The sequence below is a fragment of the Hypanus sabinus genome, chromosome 7 (genome assembly GCF_030144855.1).
Source record: "Hypanus sabinus isolate sHypSab1 chromosome 7, sHypSab1.hap1, whole genome shotgun sequence".
Lineage (NCBI taxonomy): Eukaryota > Metazoa > Chordata > Chondrichthyes > Myliobatiformes > Dasyatidae > Hypanus > Hypanus sabinus.
In genome coordinates, this window is record NC_082712.1 from 137637928 (window position 1) to 137660005 (window position 22078).

General features: G+C 41.2%; 1 protein-coding gene across 3 annotated transcripts in view; it reads left to right on the forward strand.

The window, feature by feature from the left end:
- pik3c2a (phosphatidylinositol-4-phosphate 3-kinase, catalytic subunit type 2 alpha) overlaps nucleotides 1-22078 on the forward strand; it is a 153682-nt gene that overhangs the window by 24023 nt on the left and 107581 nt on the right. For all 3 annotated transcript variants that reach the window (XM_059975730.1, XM_059975732.1, XM_059975731.1), the window contains exon 2: nucleotides 8501-9716. In XM_059975730.1, coding sequence (XP_059831713.1) covers nucleotides 8580-9716 — 1137 coding nt within the window. In that variant the 5' untranslated portion in view covers nucleotides 8501-8579. The remainder of the gene's footprint in view (nucleotides 1-8500; nucleotides 9717-22078) is intronic.

Here is a 22078-nt window from a genome sequence, read left to right on the forward strand (position 1 = left end):
CAAAATGGCACCAATTGAACAACATGACCAATGGCAACATCCTGCAGACAGTTCATGAAAATGTTTATTTCAAATATGATTCTACTTCTAAGCTGCATGTGACTGGAACCTCATTTGCTTTTTGGTGGTGTGTTTTTTAGGCCAAACAAGCAAGGGACTTTTGCCCTCACCTAGAGGATTTGGAGAGAAGTCTGTGGCCTGTGGACCTGGAGACAGGATCAACTCCATTGCTTCTTTTCGATTGAGGTGCTGAGCAAGGTTGAAGTTGATGGGTACAAGAGCGGAGGATGGGCAGCTGTTTTGCACCATTTACCTGCGTGTGACTGGTCTTCCTGTCCCTTGCTAGCTGCTGTCGAAGTGCAGGAGTCTTGTGATGCACATTGCAAGGATAGATTAGAGAGGTTGTGGTTTTGTTTTGGGGGATTTCTAGGTTCATGTTGCATGTGATCCTGGATTATGACTATCGTTAACTCTTTTTGCTCTTCTGAGCAGTTGGATCGGGGTGAATGATTTGGTCTGGTGCACTTCAGCAAGGAATGCTTTGCCTTGAGGCTTGCTGGTGGTGCAATGCTGAACTGAACTGAGCTGAATACTACTGGACTCCTGGTTTGATATTGCATGTGTTGTCTACTTTTTGCCATTTGCACAATTTGTTCGTTCTTTCACATGTTCAATGTTTGATGTTTTCTTGACTAGGTTCCAAGTTGTTTCATTGTTTTGCGGCCACCTGTGGGAGACGAATCTCAAAGTTGTATTCTATGTACATACTATGATAATAAAGGAAATTTGATTCTCTGAAGTGCTAGTCAGAGAAAAGGCAGATTTTTGGTACTGTTTAAAGTGGAAACAGCTGTAGGAACAATGGGTGTGGAGCAAAAGGATGAATGGTTTCAGAAGTGGTGTTTGACAACTGCATTAACAGTTAACAATGAGGGGTAACTGAGTAGAGAGAAGCATTAATTGCACCAGCTTCATAATGGGCAACAGTGATGGTAAGATGGGAATTTAGATGGTTACTTTCAGCAGAGTGGGATCAAGAGAGCATGAAGTTGGTCTTGTGGACTAGGCCTATCATGAAGAGCACAAATCAGCAAAATAATAATAGAAATGTGCAAATTTGGTGCTTGACTTTAACAGAACCTTAAAATTTGGCCATGTGCACAGGAAGACCAGAGAAGAGTTGCAAACATGTGATCAGCCATTTTTAGCACTTTTCTCAAAAAATATTGAATTGATTGGAGTGTAAGACAGGGTGTGTTCAAGGTTTGCAGATGGAGAAAAGTTGTGTGTAACTTGTTCAAACTGTTTTTCTACCCTCTTTCTTCTCCCTTCCCACCTCCCCCCCCCCCACTAGAATTACCCTATTGGGCAAAGGAAAATGGTGAAAGTCATATCAGCCGCTTCACTAATATAGTTAAATTTGCTTCAGTAAGTTGAGAATAACCTAGGCTTGAAACATAGAAAATAGGTGCAGGAGTAGGCCATTTGGCCCTTCGAGCCTGCACCGCCATTCAGTATGATCATGGCTGATCATCCAACGCAGAACCCTGTACCTGCTTTCTCTCCATACCCCCGATCCCTTTAGCCACAAGGGCCATATCTAACTTAAAAAATTTAAAAGAATATTAATATTGATTTTGTTAGTGTAGTGTTGACAGACTTGTATTCATTTTCAGATGGACAATCCAAATGACACAGGACAGAGGAATACTCAAATTTGTAACTAAAGCAAGGAAACTTGGTTGAGAACAGCAGGGGTTGTCAATCAACTGTGTATGTGAACAGACCATGTGTATAACCAAGTTTAATGTCCTTGATTTTCCACTTTTGGTGATATTGTATCTCTTTTTAAAAACAGAAGATGTAACATTTTCTATAAGAAATGGCATTTTGATATCTTTCTATGAGAACACATGGAATGGACGTGGGAGTAGTCTAAGGACCTGAGCATATGCTCACATTTATGGCTGATGTACCTTTATTTTTCTGCCCTCTTTGTCCAAAATGGGTAATTACTCACCTTGAATGCCTGTTGTGATTTGAGCATCTGGTGTAATGAGCTGAAGTTTTACAACCTGCTGAGAGAATTAAATCCTGAATGACTGACTAACCAACCCTTGTCATGAGTATTTTATGCTCCCAACTTGTAGACCAAAGAAAACAGACTGAAATATTTACCCTGGCAAGTTCTCTTGATGTTTGTTTTCCCTCCCATTTGTATAAACTTTTTTTATACATCTCTGCTTGTGGGAAACCTCTCTTATTCAAGGAAATATTGTTAGTGATTCTTTGTCCACAAGACCATATGATATAAGAGCAGAATTAGGCCATTTGGCTCATTAAGTCTGCTCTGCCATTTCATCATGGCTGGTCCAATTTTTCTCTCAGCCCCAATCTCCTGCCGTCTCCCCATATCTCTGCATCCTCTGACCAATCAAAAAATCTATCAGCCTCCTGCCATAAATGTACATGGAGACTTGGCCTCCACAGCTGCCTGTGGCAAAGAATTCCACAGATTCTCTACTCTCTGGCTGAAGGAATTCCTCATTTCCTTTCTAAGAAATGCCTTTCCAAGATGCACAGCTTGTCTTGTGACACAGATCTTAAAAAAACTGCAGTACAATGTTGACAGAACCTTTGGTCTGTGCAGTGTTGTGCACTCAGTTATAACAAGGAGCAAATAGGCTTGGCTACAAGCACCTAGGGTGGAGAACAGGTTTGCAAACCACAGTGGACCATTCGCTCAGAGCTTCTGGGTGAAAATTATAGCAAGCTCTTCACTCTCGTCCTACAACATCCTCCAAGCCAATAAGAAACCATAGTTTTGGGGAGCAAGCCATAGAATCTGATCCATTAGCTGTGGGTTTACTTAACCCTGCTCTAAGCATGTGGTTTATGCCCCCATTAGGTTGACCAAGCTGATAATTCAAGTTTGGGGTCATCTTTGCTGTTTTCAGTCAGCACCCTCACTGAGCCAGGTTTAGCCCTCTAGTTTAATGTAGATGGTAGTGATAGATTTTCCATTGCAAAGCTTACACGTAGTGAGGGGCTTTAACTTCATGTCCCACAACAGCTGACCTGTGTCTATTTATGAGCTGCGTGTTTTGTTCTGAATCTATAGCAATGATTATGGTGGTAGGGCTGATTTAGCACAAGGAGTATGTCCAGCTGTAAAGAGAACTTGACCTTCATGTGAGGGAGAGAGGTCCCTCTTAGGTGTGTGCATGCACACATCTTTTTCTACAAGCACACGAAAGGAATTTAAACTGCTCACAAAAGGTTATCACTCTCTACAATGTTGGCATGTTAAGTATATTTCACAATTATACACAATCACATTTGCTTTTCCGGTTTCTGATGTAGATGGTGTTGACGATGTAGAGCTTCTGATGATTTGTCAGCAGATCATAGAACTGGCTTATTTATATTTTTTTATTGAATGAATTATTCAGTGCGCTCATGTTGCCATTGGACAAAAAATTGCACAACACAAGATATTTATGCATACTGGTCTTTACAAATTAGAGGGAACACGGAAAGTTGTATGTGTGAAATAAGCATAATTGTTAATTTGCAATAATAGTTCGCACATGTTCTGAAGAGCTTCATGTCTCATAGAATTATTTAAAGCAGTTCTCATGAGATCAAGTGGTGTATCAGCTGAACTTCACAATATTCAATAGTTGGTTATGAGGGGAATGGTAAACAAATGCTGCAGAGCTGGCCCTCAATATTCTCAACTTGACAACAAGCAGAACTTGCTAAAGCATGCAGATAGAATGGCACAGTGATTTGGTAAACATGTGCCCTGGGCAATTCTCCCAATGGACATATTTGGAAAATGAAAATTTGTGGGAAGAACACAGGCACAATATACTGCTATAAAGAAATACAAGGCTACTTTCCTAACTAAGATGATTCCTGGTCCTTGGCCTCGGCCTCAATCAAGTTTGTTATCGCTGATACTATGATTTGCTGATTTGTGGCATCTGTACAGTGCAAGACATAAAAATTACTATAAATTACAGTAAAAAGTGCAAACAGAGTGCAAAGTAAAATAATTCAGAAACCCTATGGGGGGGGGGGGGAGGAGGAGGTAGAAGCTGTTCCTAAAATTTTGAGTGTGTCTTTGGCCTCCTATACCACCTCATTGATTGTGGTATTGAGAAGGTATGTCCTGGATGGTGAGAGTCCTTCATGATAGATGCTACTTTCTTGAGGCATCACCTCAATGCTTGTTAATCTTGTAGCCCTATGGAAAGCCAGCAATCTTGCCTTTTCAGAGAAGTGATAAAAGTGGAGGATCTCAATTGCAGCTATTTGAAATAGCAGACAGTTATAAGTTTGGCACAAGAAATCATCAACCAAAGGAAGCAGTTGGCAACTGTCTTTTCACATCATAGGACTTACTGCGACCTTGGTGAATTCTGCAACTCGGGTTTTGTGTGCCCTAATGGAATCAAATTGGTCCAAGTTGTTAATTTGGAAGAGATTTTGAATTTAACTTAAAACAAGGGGTGTGTTGCAATAAGTAAAAATGAAGTTTAGCGTTTTAGTAAATTGCTCCAATATGGAGGCAACTACACCAAGTCCAGAGTAAGTCACAAGAGCCAGCAACTTTTGGAGATCTTTGGGCAAATACATTCCATGGTGTTTTAAAGCTATTGGTACTGGTATTAGCCAAGTGTTGTCTGAGGAAGCTGTTAATCAATTGGGTGGAGGTTTTCGTTGTCCATGTGCACACTGAGATCACATTTTGTGTTGAAGTGTGGATGTATCTTCAAAATTTAGTACACTGGCATTGCAACATACAAGACACAACAAGAATCTGTGCCATGCCTTTATACTGTAATCTAGAGCTATATTTATGAATTGAATTGGCTTTATTTCTTACATCCTTCACATACATGAGTCAAAATCCTTATTACATCTCCATCTGATTGTACAATTTGTAGTAATTGTAATAAATAGTATGTACCACAGGACAGTCAATATAGCGTACAATTGTATCAGTGTGAATTAATCAGTCTGGCCTGGTGGAAGAAGCTGTCCGGGAGCCTGCTGGTCTTGGCTTTAATGCTGCGATACCGTTTCCCAGATGGTAGCAACTGGAACAGTTTGTGGTTGGAGTGACTCAGGTCCCCAATGATCCTTCAGGCCCTTTTTGTCTCTGTAAATGTCCTGAGTAGTGGTAAGTTCACATCTACAGATGCACTGGACTGTCAGCACCATTCCCTGCAGATTCCTGCGATTGAGAGAAGTACAGTTCCCATACCAGGCAGTGATGCAGCCAGTCAGGATGCTCTTAATTGTGCCCCTGTAGAAAGTCCTTAGGGTTTTGGGACTCGTACCAAACATCTTCAACCACCTGAGGTGAAAGAGGTGCTGCTGTGCACCTCAGCTGGTGTGTAAAGACCATGTGAGATCCTTGGTGATGTGTATGCCGAGGAACTTAAAGCTGTTCACCCTCTCAACCCCAGATCCATTGATGCCAATAGGGGTTAACCTGTCTCCATTCCTCCTGTCGTCCACAACCAGCTCTTTTGTTTTTGTGACGTTGAGGGAGAGGTGGGTTTTCTTGACACTGTGACAGGGTGATGACTTCTCTGTAGGCAGCCTCAAGTCAAGTCACTTTTATTGTCATTTCGACCATAACTGCTAGTACAGTACGTAGTAAAAAAGAGACAACATTTTTCAGGACCATGGTGTTACACGACACAGTACAAAAACTAGACTGAACTATGTTTAAAAAAACACACACACACACACACACAAACCCCCACAGGACTGCGTAAAGTGCACAAAAACAGTGGAGGCATTACAATAAATAATTATCATTACTATTTGAGATTAGACCAATCAGTGTAGTATCATCGGCAAATTTAATTAACAGGTTGGAGCTGTGGATGGCAACAGTCATGGGTATTTTAGAGAGTAAAGGGCAGGGGGCTTAGGACACAGCCTGGAGGCGCTGCTGTGTTGAGGAGCCAGAAGTAAGAGAGCCCACTCTTGCTACCTGCCAACCATCTGAAAGGAAGTATAAGTGGAAATAGTATTGGACAAGCAACACTAGTATTGGACAAGTTGGTGATGAATGGAGTAAGGGAAAAAAGGAAAAGCAAATTGGTAGCATTCAGGCTGATGAGACAATAGTTTGGCGACTCTGAGGTGGTCCATAACTTGACACTTGATGGGCATTAGTTCTCAATAGCTGGAGAATTTTATACAAAATTGGATGTAACCAGGTTCTTTAAATGGGTCACATTGAACAAATTTGGTGATGATTCCACCACTTGCACCATCTGCTCAAAAGAATGGAGATAAACATTGTATGATCTCAATTCATACTTGTAGGAGTGGTGTTTAAGAAAGGAGCCATCCAATATTGCCATTTTCCAATGCATTGGGATGTTGCGGTAGCATAGCGGGTTTATAAAGCCTGTGACCCTTTCAATTCCCACCATTGTCTATAGGGAGTTTATACATTCTCCCCATGACTGCAAGAGTTTCCTCCCACATTCCAAAGATGTTTGGGTTCCAGGTTAATTGGTCATATGGATATAATTGGGCAGTGCAAGCTTGTTGGTCTGGAAGAGCCTGTACCTGTGTTGTATTTTGAAGAGTATTTCTGTGAGTGCCTGATCAGATTCAGTGGTTTCAAGTGGAGTTTGTTTCCAGTTGTTCATTCCAGAAACAATGAAAATTTTCAAGCTTCAAATAGGAAGTTGAATCATTTATGTGAAGTATCAGACACTACCTTGTTCCACTTAAGGATTCATTAGCAATATTCTTAAGTTTAATATAGTCTGGTATGAAGGAAAGCGGAGAATCAACAGAGCAAGCTGATAACCTTCTGGAAGGATTTGATGAAAATGCTCAAAATAACAGATCACTGAGTACAGAGACCAGCTCACTAATGATGCAAATGGAATATTGCTGAGAGTTGCATCTGTGTTTAAGAATTTATTTGCTACAAAATGAAAGTGTTTGTGTCAACCATACAATTGCAGCAAATGGCATAAAGATGTGAAGACTACAGAGTCAAATTAGGATGTCGCACAAGATTAAATTGTGAGTAAACAACTAAAGACAGAGACCCAACCACTTCAAAAAGGTCTCAAAGAAACATGCTGTGGGGGCAGTGAATGTATGCATTTCAAAGGAGTATAATACATCTTTATGTAAATTAATCCCATTCATATGTCTATGTATTGTATACCAGTTAATTGGGAGAAAGTTGGCCGAGTTTTCAATGGAAGTGTTGGCACATTCTGCAAAGTGCAGTATCTTGCTCAAATAGTGTACAGCTGCTATCAAGTCTGTGATCTGTGCTCTGCCCATGCTAATCTCATGGCACAAGTAAGTCTCTTGCTGTCATATCCGATGACCAAGCCTTGTGGAAGGCCTCCATTCTCCACTGCTTTTGAGGAGTAGTGGTCCCCTGCTCCCAGTATTACACTGAAGTTGGGGAGCTCACTCTTGTCAAACACCTCACTCACTAACTTCAATCTCTGATTCAATTATTTAAAATTAAAAGCTTAGTCAATTTTCCTTTATCTCACAATGCAGTTTGACTAAAATGCTGCTCAAAAATGGTCAGTGACACACAGCTTTGTATACGAAGCATAGTGACAGAGCAAGAGATAAGATAAGCCAGAAGCCATGCTTCCACAATGCATGGACGAACCAGTTAGCAGCATATGCAGGCTCACAACAAAGCACAACGCAGCCCACTAGTTTTACTACTGCAGTATCAGCATCACCAAACCTACAACACAGTTGCAGATAATTTGCTCATTCAACATTTTCCCTCTCTCTGACTCGCTGTCAGTCATGAACGAATGGTTCTGACTTAATTCTAGCACACTCCATTTGTTCAAAGTGGCAAATTACCAAATCAGTTGGCGGTGGAAAATGATGATACCACTTTATAGAACAATGTTTCGTTTGGTTTCAATCACTTGCTGACTTTCAGTGTTTGTCCTCAAAATGTGAGGAAAATGTAATGATGAGTTATGGACAAAGTTTCCCATTTCACATGCTTGCACGCAAACGTGTTGTTGGGAAACGTTTTTAAAATTACTTTGGTCTGTCTTTAAATTTTTATCAGTAGATGTGTACATTAATCACATTTTCTTAAATGAAAATGATAATTAACTTGGATATTTGTTTAAAGTGAGGCTAATTTTGGTAAAGGGCAGTGGGAAGTTGGCCTTTTTTTGCTTTTAACAAGGCTATTAAATGAGGTAGTCTGCCAATGTTGTCCTCAACTTTGATATCATCAGCTGCAGGCCTAATAGACATATCAGAAAATGGGTTTCTTATCCAGTTTATACTGAAGAAATAAAATGAGGCCAGAGAATTTAAAAAATGCACAAATTCTCTGAATGAAGTCAAATATATTTGCATGCAAGCTATTAAATGATAACCTTGATATTTCAACCATGATAATGGATAAAAGTGGATCACATTCCTAATTTTTGCTTTGATTTTCTCTTAGGACTTTGACCTCTGATTATCTGAGGATTTTCTAGCTGAACTGTGGGTGCTTCGAATGGAAATCTATAGTAGTTGACACCATGGCCCAGATATCCAGCAGAAATGGGTTCAAGCAGTCTACCTCTTCGTCAGTGGGCCATTCTGGGAAGCGAGCTGTTGGCAAAGAAGAAGCCCTACAAATGGAGGCCGAGGCCTTGGCGAAGTTGCAGAAGGATAGACTTCAGAGCCTAAAGGAAGAACATGCAGTGAAATCTGCCAGCAGTGCTTGCTCTAAGTCACCAAATGCCAAGCAGGAGTATGATCTTATTCACTTTCCAGAGGCAGAAAACTCAAACAAACAAGCTGCTAGCCTGTCTGATCAGGACATCAAGAAACTAACTTCGGCTGAACTAGAAACATTGCTGTTGGACAAAAATTTTGGCCCTAAAAATATAACCCGCCCGCACACTTTACCAAATACTCCCCTTTTGAGTCCGTCATTCTCTAGCCAATTTTACAACCGGGCACCTTTCTCTGGGAGTCAATGGGCAGGTGGGTTACAGAGGCCTGTAATCCAAACGACTGGTTACCATGCAGCATCTGTGACATTCCCTAAGCCACCTGATCTATTTCAGAATGGCTTTTGCCCTGGACAGTCTTCATACCGTCCTTCAGAACCTTTGTATCTTAGCCTTCATACAAAGGCATACATGCCCTTCCCACTCCAGCCTGCTACACCTGTACACCCTGCAGGTGGTGTTCCTGTTTATTCACCTGTCACACCTGAGCTTGCAAAATTGTATGATAAAATAGCCAGCACATCAGAATACCTGAAAAACAGCAAATCGAACAGTGATTTGGAATCTACCAGCACGATGATGCCTAAGCTACCAGATGGGGAAAACTCGAATAATGTCAGCAAATTTGATTGGCTGGATCTTGATCCACTCAGCAAAGCAAAGATTGACAACATTGTGCTCTTAGAAAATGCAGAAGAGGCTGAGGAAAAGGTAGATATGGGGGCTGCAGCTGGGGATCCTTGGGAGCAAGTGTTGCAAAAGCAGACTCCGTCAGAAAGCTTCCAGCCCATTGTCAACATCGAAGAAGCATCGGTTAGGCAGCCAACTGGAAAATCAACATCTGGACCTTCAGTTACGCGTAGTTTGTCCCTTAATCTGCGGTCCACAAGTTCAAAATTTTCCCGCAGAGTACAAGAACTAAACAGCAACACATTACAGGTATAATTTTATTTTTACGAACTACCCAATTCTTCTACCTTTTTATTCTGTAAACTGATAATCCAGAGAATAGTTTGACTTGCTTAGCAGTGCCTTTAATAACCTCTTACTCTAGTCCCACCACATCTCCCATGTTTGGAAGTATTTTTCAATGCTACAAGATGTAGTTCAACACGGACTGGAAGGTTTGCAAAGAATTTTCTTTCAAAAGCTTTCTCATATTAATTTCCCACTTTCCTTGTAACATGTGAAACAATTCAGCCCATCAAATCTGTGACAGCGCCGAATGCAATCCATTAATTTCATTTCTGTACTAATTTCCCTGTAATCTGTTTTCTCTTGTATTCATCGTCACCCACCTGCACTCAGCACTGTAATCAACCATCCTATCAGCCAGCATATCTTTAGGATATTGAGGAAAAGCCAAGCACTCAGAGGTGTCACAGGGAGAATATACAGATTCCACGTAGCATCAGGATTGAGCTTTGATTTTTCTACGCCGTCCATTCTTGTGCATTGCAGTTTTGTGAATCTATTCAGCTCAGGCAACATCTCTCATTTTAGGATGTGTGAACTGTATTCTCGGTAATCATGTTCAGTGCAGACTGCTGTCACCTTATTCAGTGCATATTATCAGTGGATTTGTATCCTGCTGGTAGGGGAAGATATTTTCATTTGTAATATATCCTTCATGACTACAGAGTCTCTGGAAACTATAACTAATGAAGTATGACCATTGTTCTAAAGTAGGGAAGGGTTCTATACTATATTCAGCATCTAATAGAAATTGCATTTCTTCTATTTTGAGACGAATTATTTACATCTATTCTACATATACCTGGTTAAACAGGCCAATGGCATAGTGGCATCTGCACCAGACTTTGAGGCAAGTGGTCCCAGGTTCAAATCCGGCCGGCTCCTTGTACACTTTCCATCCATGCTGGGTTGGGCGTCAAGCTAGCAACTCGGCCTCAGTTATATAAAAAACACAGAAATGCTAAAGAAACAGCAAGGTTGCTACCCACTGTGTCACTAGGCACGGAAAGGAACAACAACAACTAAACCTGGCAGGGTGTGGTTATTTCAAATCTGCCATAGTTTCAGTATTTTATGTACATTTTACTCTTTTATATCAATGTTTTTTCTTCCCCCCCCCCCAGTAGAAGTATTAGATAAACCCATTAGAAGGTTAAAATATTGGCATGAAATGAGAGGAAAATTGTTTTGTTTCTGCTTTCAAATTTTTTTTTCAAAGCTATCTTTTACCCTGCATGGAAGTAAACCTTGCCCGGAAACAGCCACAGCATTCAGGCATTTCTAAATAAAGCAATTGAATAGGATCCAGAAACCTTACCAAAGTGACTTGGGATTGTTTTCCATTCTGTACAAGATGTTTGACTTCCAGTTATTTGCTCTGAGTTTTAGGCTAGAATATGTATAGGCAATTTCCATGCTATGAACAGTTGTGTTGTAAAACAGTCCATTTCATGATTTTCATACCATGAAGCAAGTCACTAGCACTGGTGTCAAGGAATGTGAGGTGAGAACAAACAAATTTTCGTTTATTTACTTTACCTTCCACACAGATTCTCAAAGAGAAAATTATATTTCAAAAATTTGGGAAGTGATTTGTGAATTGTGTTAGGATGAACCTCTGTTGTTCAAACGACCATATCGGTTGGCAGGGGTTTGCATTGGAGGGGCCTCCCATCTCTCATCACCTCCCTCCATCTTCCGTTCTTGGAAAGAGCAGATCTTCCTATAATCATCTGTCCTACCTTTAGTTGTAAACACCAAACTTATCTCAGTAGCAAAAGGTTTTCCTGCACCTCTATACCTTTATTTCTATCTGTTCTACAGCCTCTGGGAGCTGCCTCTCCATTCTCTGGTATAACAGAGCTAGTGTACCATGGGCAGTACAGTGGCACAGCAGTTAGTGCAAAGATTTGCAACATGTCATCTGTAAGGTCGCGATTCAATTCCTGCTGGGATTTGTAAGAATTTGTACATTCTCCCTGTGACAAAGTGGCTTTCCTCTCATATTACAGAGTTGCAGGTTGGGGTTAGTAGGTTGTGGGCATGCTATGTTGACACCGGAAGTGTGGTGACACTTGTGAACTGCCGCAGCATATCTCCACTAAAAGTGACACATTTCACTGTATATTTTGATGTATATGTGACAATTAAAGTTTATCTTTCACTGTAGGCCATGCCAGCTTGTTAGGTACTCTGGCCTAGTCCTTACAGGCAGAGATGCATTAAGGAACAGGCTACAAAAGCTTACCTTGACTTGTGGTTGGCTCACACAGCACTTTCTGTAAAGTTGTTTACAGCTTTCCAGGAGAAAAATTTGATGAGGAAATTTTTATTTATTTATACACAAATGAGATTTGTATTACATGATAGAAGTGTGGTTTGCGTGGGATGAAGGTTGTATTTTACATTCTTAACATGCGATCTCTTGGCATTTTCTGTTGTGACCCACAGTGAGGATTGAGAAAAGTTTCCAACATTCCCTAACTAACAATACAAACATTACAGCCGGGGCACATTCCTTTCGACAAATGGAAGATCTTATTCAGCAAGCACATTTCCTGTTTTTGTATAACAGCTTGAATTGACTTCACTTTGCTCAAGAAAACATGAGGGCAAATGTAATAGGTCCAAACATCTGAATTGTCTTTGCATTGGTCTTCACAGTTGACTGAACGTTTCTAACATCTTCATTAGCATTCTTAGCATTCCAGAGCAGCAGAGCCAGATGTTTTATAATTCCCTCCTTTGGCTAATACATGAGTGGATACAAGAAAAACAGTTCAACAGATGTTATTTCTTGATGGTTTGGAATGTGAAGTATACTGTGAATTTCCTATAATTTTTTTAAATATAGGGGGCCAGTTTTAAATTGTTTTCCTCCATGTATTTTTTAAGCTATTTGTTTTCAGTTAAGTGTTCGTGTTAGAAAAGGAACTTTATCTGCCGCTCAACTTATTAGGCATTGCAAATAGAACTGCAGTTCTGGGATTTGCCCTGTTGTACTTCCAGCTTTTGGAAATAATGCCTTTATCCATCAGAATGCATTTGAATGCAAGGTGGGATTCACAGCTCTTTCCTATACATCAGCATGCAACAACATCCCTCCAAAATATCTTCAGTTTGGAAGCCAAAAGAAGACCAACTGGAACTTCAAGGCACTATCATGGAAATGTGAAGGAGTGTAAATTGGTAATTGCAAACATGATGTAGAGATTGTGTATGTAGATCAATTTCACATCTCTTTATACATGTTGCTTTGCATATTCTGACTGGTTCAAACGATTCTGATTTGAGAAAATAAAATTCTGATAAATAGATATGATATTGCACAAAGTCCCAGTTGTTACCTTTTTAATGGCTAACACAGTAAAATTGTACCTAACATTTAATTTTTCTGTTTACACGAAGATGGAATTGTTTGACAGCCAAGACCTTGGTCAAATAAAATGTCCTTCCATTTATTAAATTAAAAATCATTTCCATATAAGTTTCCAATGTATTTTGTAACTGGAACAGAAGGAAACCTTGTTTGAAATGAGCATCGGAAGGAAAAAATAAGCATCTGGCAATGGTTTAAAAACAGTAAATATTGTCATTAGTGTAATCAAAGCAATCAGATGTGTATTTAATCTACTTTTGGTATTTGGTAGTTTATAGGATATGAATATATCTGATGAAAGTGTTACTTATTGCCTGATACTAAATATCCCCTGCGTGAGTGACTTCATAGACTATTACAGAGGTCAGAAAGGAATCACTCCGGTCAAGTAGAAGTGAATTTGTTCACTATTGTCACATTTACAGAGGTATAGTGAAAACTTGTTTTGCATGTCATCCATACAAATCATTTCATCACATCAGTACATTGAACTTGTACAAAGGAAAAATTAACAATGCAGAATGGAGTGTTAGTTACTGAGAAAGTGCAGCAGACAATGATATGAAAAGTCTTAATGAGGTCAATTGTGAGGTGGCTGCATTAGGGAACCATTCAGTGGTCTGGAAGCTGTACTTAAGATGGCAAATTTTTGTTATATGGTCTGATGAAACCAAAATTGAGCTCTTTGGCCGTCAGACTTAACCACACGTTATCAAAATCAAACCATCCCTACCGTGAAGCATGGTGGTGGCTGCATCATGCTGCTGGAATGCTTCACTGCAGCAGGCCGTGGAAGGTTTATGAAGGTAGACGGTAAAATGAATGCAGCAAAATACAGGGAAATCCTGGAGGATGACCTGATGCAGTCTGCAGAGAGAGCTGAAACTTGGGCGAAGATTTTGGAGTGGCCAAGTCAGAGTCTAGACCTCAATCCAATTGAGAATTTGTGGCTGGACTCGAAACTGATGGTTTTGTAAAGAAAGTGAGGAAAATTTTGTGTCCAGATGCGTAAAGCTGATAGAGACTTACCCACACAGACTCACTAAATGCTGGAGGAACTTGCCAGGCAGTATCTATGGGGGGGGGGGGGAAAAAAAAAGTACAGTCAATGTTTCAGACTAAAACCCTTTTGTCAGGACTGGAGAAAAAGAGCTGAGGAGTAGATTTGAAAGGGGGGAGAGAGGTACCCTATCTCTGGTACCGTGTCCTCTCCTACCACCCAACCAGCCTCCACATCCAGCACATAATTCTTTTAAGACTTACGCTAGCTCCGACTGGATCCCACCACCAAGCACATCTTTCCCTCACTCTCCCCTCCTCCCCCGCACATTCTGCTTTCCGCAGGGATTGCTCCCTACGTGACTCCCTTGTCCATTTGTCTCTCCCTACCAATCTCATTCCTGGCACCTATCCTTCCAAGCTGAATAAGTGCTACACCTCCTTCCTTGCTACCATTAAGGGCCCCAAACAGTCCTTCCAAGTGAGGTGACACTTTGACTGTAGTCTGTTGGGGGTCTTATACTGTGTTCGGTACTCCTGGTGTGGCCTCCTGTATATCAGTGAGACCCGGTGTAGATTGGGAGACCGCTTCACCAAGTATCTGTGCCTCAGTTCACTAGAACAAGTGGGATCTCCCAGTGGACACCCATTTTAATCCTACTTCCCATTCTGATATGTCCATCCATGGCCTCCAGGATACTAAGCCAAGCACATGTTAAAGACAGAAGTATTCTCCTACACAAAGCAGTTTTGTCTCCACTCTACCTAAATTTCCATTTTAGGGACATATAGGGTGTAATTTGAGTAAGTTAGCATAATTGTTTACTTTGTATATGTTCAATTCATTGTTTGGTTTGAAATTGGATATAAAACATTCCTGCTGAATCCTTGTAGAAGGACTGTTGTCTTCCTCAGCCTCTACTGTTCAAAACTGGGATGAAATTCAGTAAAACATTCCTCAGAGAAAACCCTTTTAGTATGAATAAATGAGGACTAGAATATAAAAGCAAGGATGCATTATAGGGCATTGGTCAGACCATACTTGGAGCATTGTGAGCAATTTTGGGTCATTTATCTAAGAAAGGATATGCTGGCATTGGAGAGGTTCCCAAGAAGTTTCACAGAAATGACCCTGGGACTGAAAAGGTTGACATCTGAGGAGTGTTTGATGGCTCTGAGCCTGTACTTGCTGGAGTTTAGAAGAATGGGGGTGAATCTCAATGAAACCTAAAAAATTGAAAGGCCTAGATAAAGTGGACATGCTTCCAATAGTTGGACCAGAAGGTACAGCCTCAGAATCAAAGTATGTCCCTTTGGAACAGATGAAAAGGAATCTCTTTAGTTAGAAGGTGGTGAATCTGTGGAATTTGTTGTCGCAGACAGCTGTAGATACCAAGTGGAGACTAATAGGTTCTTGGTTAGTAAGCAGGTCAAAGGTTTTGGGGACAAAGCAGGAGAATAGGGTTGAAAGGGGAAATAATTTAGCCAGGATTAAATTGCAAGGGAGATGATGGGCTGAATGGCCTACTCCGTTCCTATGAGAAACACTTTTGTTTCTTTGGCTGCACAGGTCTAGAGAAGACGATCTCTGGCCCTGCCAAACGTGTGGGGTGTTGAGTCATTTGTTTCCCTGTACAAATTAAAGCCACGAAATAACAGACGGTACACTGCATACAATGAAAAAAATTATATTTAACTGAAGGGTTAGTAAAGAATAACAAAAAGAAAAGGGCCTATTCTAATTAAACAGTCAAATATTGGAGCTCATCTTGAACTTCTCTGCCACTCGCGCACGGGGCCTTCTGTCAACATGAAAGCACACACCACCTTCCAAACGTCACTCACAATCCATCTCGAACAAACGGGTCTCCCACTGGATTGTATGCTACGACCAGTTCTCCCCAGGGCCTTCTGTCTTTATCTTCTCTTGAACAAAAGCCCAAGACCAACCGTACCAAGAGAAATCTCCCACTAATTGGATGGCACACATTCCACAACATCCATCATCTTCAACAATAACCCAAACAGGCTGAAAGCAGAGTAAACAGCTACAGAACTGCTAAATGAAATACCTGCAGCATAACAGTAAAAATGTGAACCAGGGCATTACATATGTTTTCTGGTCTGATCTGGCCTACAGTGTCACCAGATTATAGTTTTTTTTGTCTTTCATTGTACCACTGCTCAAAAATAACACATTTCATCATGCAGTTAATAACTCTGATGCTAATCATGCTTCATTGAAGAGTGCAGAGAGTACGTGCCAGCAGCAGCACCAGGTGTACCTCAACCTGGTGAAATTGTTAGACAAGACTGCTTGTATGTCAAACAACAGGACTGCATTCGATAGACACAGCCAAGTGATCCCACACCAACGGTTCACATCTATGCTCTGTAGTTCTGCCACATACAGTTGTGCATGGAGGTTGACAACTCACTGGAGGAACTCCACAATTATCCCCATTTTCAGTGCAAAAGGCAAAGCTGAAGCATTTTTAAGACATTTCAGTCAGAAGTGCCAGGTGATCCATCTCTGCCTCCTCAGTCAGTTTGCTGCATAACAGATGCCACTTTTCAGCCAACTTGACTCACTGCACATGTTATCAAGAAACTGCTTGGATACAGTGAAGGTTACATGCCCAGACAACATTCCAGCAATAGTTCTGAAGACTTGCTTTGATGCACCACAGTGGTACAGCAGTTAGTGTGATGCTGTAACAGCTTGGGATGTTAGAATTTGGAATTCAGTTCTGATGTCATCTGTTTGTACATTCTCCCTGTGACTGTGTGGGTTTCATTTGGGTGCTATGGTTTCCTCCCAGAGTCCAAAGATGTAGCGGTTAGTAGGTTAATCGGTCATTGTAAATTGTCCTGTGATTGGATTAGGGTTAAATTGGTTGAAGGACTGGAAGGGCCTATTCTGTGCAATGCTTTTAAGTAAAAATATTGACCTCTAATCAATGATGCAGAAAATTGCCCAGGTATATCCTGCTCACAAGAAGCAAGACCAATCTAATCTGGCCAATTACTGCTATCAGTATAATTACACAGCACTTACTTAGCAGCAGTCTCCTCATAAAGCTCAGTTTGGATCCTGCCAAGGTCACTTAGCTCCTGACTTCATTAGATTTACACCAAACATCAGCAAAAAGCTGAACTCAGAGGTGAAGTGAGAGCAACGGACCTAAGCAAATAGACATAATTTGATCAAGTATGCCATTAAAGTGTACTGGCCAAACTAGGGTCAATGGGAATGGGAGGGAGAACCAACAGATTGGAGTCATACCTAGATAAAGGACGATGCTTATCCAGGTTAGAGATCAGCCACCTCAGCCACAGGAGGTCCTTGGAGTAATATTCTGAGCATGACCATTTTCAGCGACCTATCTTCCATCTTAGGGTCAGAAGTAGGGATGATCACTGGTGATTGCACAATGCTCAACCCACTCACAACAGTTTTGATAAACAGTCCATTACCAGACACAGCAAGACTGGACTGCAAGAGGGACGCCTCATGTCTTAATAAGCTGGTAAGGAAGGCGGGCTCTGTCGTGGGCACAGAACTGGAGAGTATGACATCGGTGGCAGAGCGGAGGGCGCTGAGTAGGCTACGGTCAATCATGGAAAACCCTGAACATCCTCTGCACAGCACCATCCAGAGACAGAGAAGCAGCTTCAGCAGCAGGTTGCTGTCAATGCAATGCTCCTCAGACAGGATGAAGAGATCATTACTCCCCATCGCCATTCGGCTCTACAATTCAACCACCAGGGGCAAGACATGTTAAAGTGCCGGGGTTAGGACTGAGCTTAAGTTACCACTCAATGCACTTTAGTAACTATTTAAGAACTTTTTAAAAGCTATTTATTAAAGCTTTTTGGGAGGGTGATTTTAGATGCATATCGTATTTATATTGAGTTAAATACTTATGTAATTAGTTTTGCTACAATAAGTGTATGGGACACTGGAAAAATGTTGAATTTCCCCTTGGGGATGAATAAAGTATCTATCTAGACAGTTTCCAGTTTGGGTTGGTGGGTGGCAAATAACATTTGTGCCACACAAATGCTAGGTAATGATTGGATTGAGTAAGAGAAAATCTAGGTGCACCCCTGACATTACCATTGCTTAATCCCCCACTATCAATATCTCAGAGGTTACCCTTGACCAGAAACTATATTGAAGTAGCCATTCACACAGTTTGATTGCAAGAATAGGTCAGTGGTGAGGAATTCTGTGGCAAATGACTCCCCAAGGTTGCCATCTACAAGGTTCAAATTGGGAATGTGATGGAGTATTGTCACTTCACCATTTAAAACCATACAGAGCATAGCAGCTCACTTAATAGGCACCTCGTCCATAGTCATTAACTCACTCTATCACTGACACACAGTAGATATTGTATCAGCTACAGAATACGCTGCAGCAACTCATCAAGACTCCATGGACAGCACCTAATAAATCCTCAACCTCTACCAGCTAGAAGGATAAGGACATGGAGATGTCCTCCAAGTCACAGCACCTCTGACTTTGAAATACCTTATATGTCCATTGCCGGATCAAAATCACGTAAACCTCTCCCTGAGACCATTGTGGGCATATCCACACCCTGAGAACCACAGAGATTCAAGAAAGAAACTCACCACCACCACCTCAAGCTCAGCTTGGGATGGGCCATTAAATCCTGGCTCAGTCTACATTCATTGAATCTATGTGAAGAACAAAAAAAGATGGCTTGCCACCTACCACTTTATAAAAATAATAAGAATGGCTAACGAAACAGTCACTTCCACATAACCAGAAAGTAAAAGTTGCTTTTCCTCTTTTGCCACTGTTTATGTTAATTGACTAGAGTTGTGGAGGGTAGGGACCTTGTTTGAAGATGATGTGGCATTTTAAAGTATTTAATTTTATTTGCATGTTAGGTTGGTGATGTGGCTTTTACAAATGGTTAGTCTGGATTTTTTTGTTAAGAGGTGCTTTAAAACTGTTGAGGTAATGACCGTCATATCCTAATTCGTACTCTGGATGGGCTAATGAATGCAGAATGCATAAATTATTGGGTGTGCTAACTGGAGTCTGAACTGAATGATTGTTGGATTTGATTGTTTGAAACTAGAATCTAGTTTCAAGCAGGGGAATGCCTTGGAGACCGGGTTACTGGCAGTGAGCATAGGTCCCTATGCTAAGGGAAAGAGGAAGATGAGGGGAGCAATAGTGATAGGAGACTCAACATTCAGGGGAACAGGCAAAAGATTCCGTGGTCATGAATGGGAACTCCCGGGTGAAAGGGTTGCTGCCCATGCCACACGCCAGTGAGGGTAGAAATGGGATGATTTGCCAAATTAATGTGTGTCTGAGAAGCTGGTGCAGGAGGCAGGGCTTCAGGTTCTTAGATCATTGGGATCACTTCTTGGCAAGGTATGACCTGTTCAAAAGTGACGGGTTACACCTGAACCCCAGGGGAACCAATATTCTCCCGAGCATGTTTTTTAGAGCTGGTTTGGGGGGGGGGGGTGGTTTAAAATAATTTGGCAGGGAAGTGGGAACTGGAGTGATGGGACTCAGGGATAGGACAGATGGTTTTAAAAAAATACAAAGATAGCATGCAGACTGTCAGGAAGGGCAAGCAGATGATAGGACATAATTGCAGCCAGCAGGGTGAGTATCAGTGCATTAGGGAAGTAGAATCAAAAAGAGCAGCAAGTACGGTATTCAAGGTGTTTTATCTCAATGCACGGAGTATAATAAATCAGGTGGATGATCTTGTGATTTTACAAATTGCTGGGTATGGTGTTCTGGCCATTACTGAATCGTAGCTGAAGGATGGATGTAGTTGGGAGCTGAATGTCCAAGGATACATGCTGTAATAGTGGGATAGGAAGATAGGCAGAGGGGGTAGCATGGCTCTGCTGGTAAATAAATGGCATCAAAGCAGTAGGAAAGTGTGACGTAGGATCAGAAGATGTTGAATCCTTGTGGGTTGAGTTAAGAAACTGCAAGGCTCAAAGGACACTGATGGCAGGTATATACAGGGCTCCCAACAGTAGCTGGGATGTGGACCACAGATTACATTGGGAAATAGAAAAGGCATATGATAAAGGCAATGCTGTGATAGGAGAGATTTTAATATGCAGCTAGATTGGGAAAATCAGGTTGGTATTGGATCTCAAGAGAGTGAGTTTGTTGAATGCCTATGAGATGGCTTTTAAAGCAGTTTATTGTTGAGCCTACTAGGGGATCAGCTATACTGGATTGGATGTTATGTAGTGAACCAGAGGTGATTAGTGAGTTTAAGGTTAAAGAGCCCTTTGGAGGCAGTGATCACAATATGATTGAGTTCAACATGAAATTTGATGGGGAGAAAGTAAAGTCTGACATAGCAGTATTTCAGTGGAGTAAACGAAATTACAGTGGCCAAAGTAAGCTGAAAGGAGATGCTGGCAGGGATGACAACAGAGCAGCAATGGTGTGAGTTTTTGGGGAAAAATTAGGAAGGTGCAAGGTAGATGAATTCCAAAGACTAAGAAATACTCAAATGGCAAAATAGTACAAAGCTAATGTAAAAGTAAAAGAGAGGGCACACAACAAAGCAAAAATTAGTGGGAAGACAGGGGATTGGGAAGCTTTTAAAACCCCTACAGCGAGCCACTAAAAGAATCATTAGGAGGAAAAAGATGAAATATGAAAGCAAGCAAGCAAACAATATCAAAGTGGATAGTAAAAGCTTCTTCAAGTATATAAAAAATAAACGAGAGATGAGAGTGGATATAGGAGCGCTAGAAAATGAGGTCAGAGAAATAATAACGGGAGACAAGGAGATGGCAGATAAACTAAATGAGTATTTTGCATCAGTCTTCAGTGTGGAAGATACTAGCTGTGTGCCAGATGTTGAAGGGTGTGAGGGAAGAGAAGTGAGTGTAGTTACTATTACAAGGGAGAAGGTGCTCAAAAAGCTGAAAGACCTGAAGGTGCATAAGTCACCCAGACCAGATGAACTGCACCCTAGCGTTATGAAAGAGGTAGCTGTAGAGACTGTGAAGGCATCAGCAATCTTTCAAAAATCATTGGATTCTGGCATGGTACCAGAGCACTGGAAAATTGCAAATGTCACTCCACTCTTTAAGAAAAGGGGAAGGCAGCAGAAGGGAAATTATAGACCTTTTAGACTGACCCCAGTGTTGGAAAGATGTTGGAGTCAATTGTTAAGGATGAGGTTATGGAGGACTTGGTGATACAGAACAAGATAGGACAAAATCAAGTTAAGGGAAAATCTTGCCTGACGAACCTGTTGGAATTCTTTGAGGAGGTTACAAGTCAGATAGGTAAAGGGGATGCAGTGGAAATTGTATATTTGGACTTTCAGAAGGCCTTTGACAAGGTGCCACACATGATACTGCTTACCAAGTTAAGAGGCCATGGCACTTGGTTGGAGCATTAGCTGATTGGTATGAGGTAATGAGTGGGAATAAAAGGATCATTTTTTGGTTGACTGCCAGTGAATAGTGGTGTTTCACAGGGGTTGGTGTTAGGACTGCTTTTTATGCTGTATATCAATAATTCAGCTGATGGAATAGATGTCTTTGTTGCCAAGTTTGCAGATGATACAAAGGTTGGTGGAGGGGCAGGTAGTGTTGAGGAAACAGAAAGGCTGCAGAAGGACTTAGATTAGGAGAATGGGCGAGAAAGTGGCAAATGAAATACAATGTTGGAAAATGCATGGTCATGCACTTTGGTAGTAGAAATAAATGTGCAGACTATTTTCTAAGCAGGGAGAAAATCCAAAAATCTTGAGCTGCAAAGGGACTTGGGAATCCTTGTGCAGAACATGCTAAGGGTTAACTTGCAGGTTGAGTCGGTGGTGAGGAAGGCAAGAGGTCTAGAATATAAGAGCAGGGATGTGATGCTGAGGCTTTATAAGGCACTGATGAAGCCTCACCTTGAGAATTG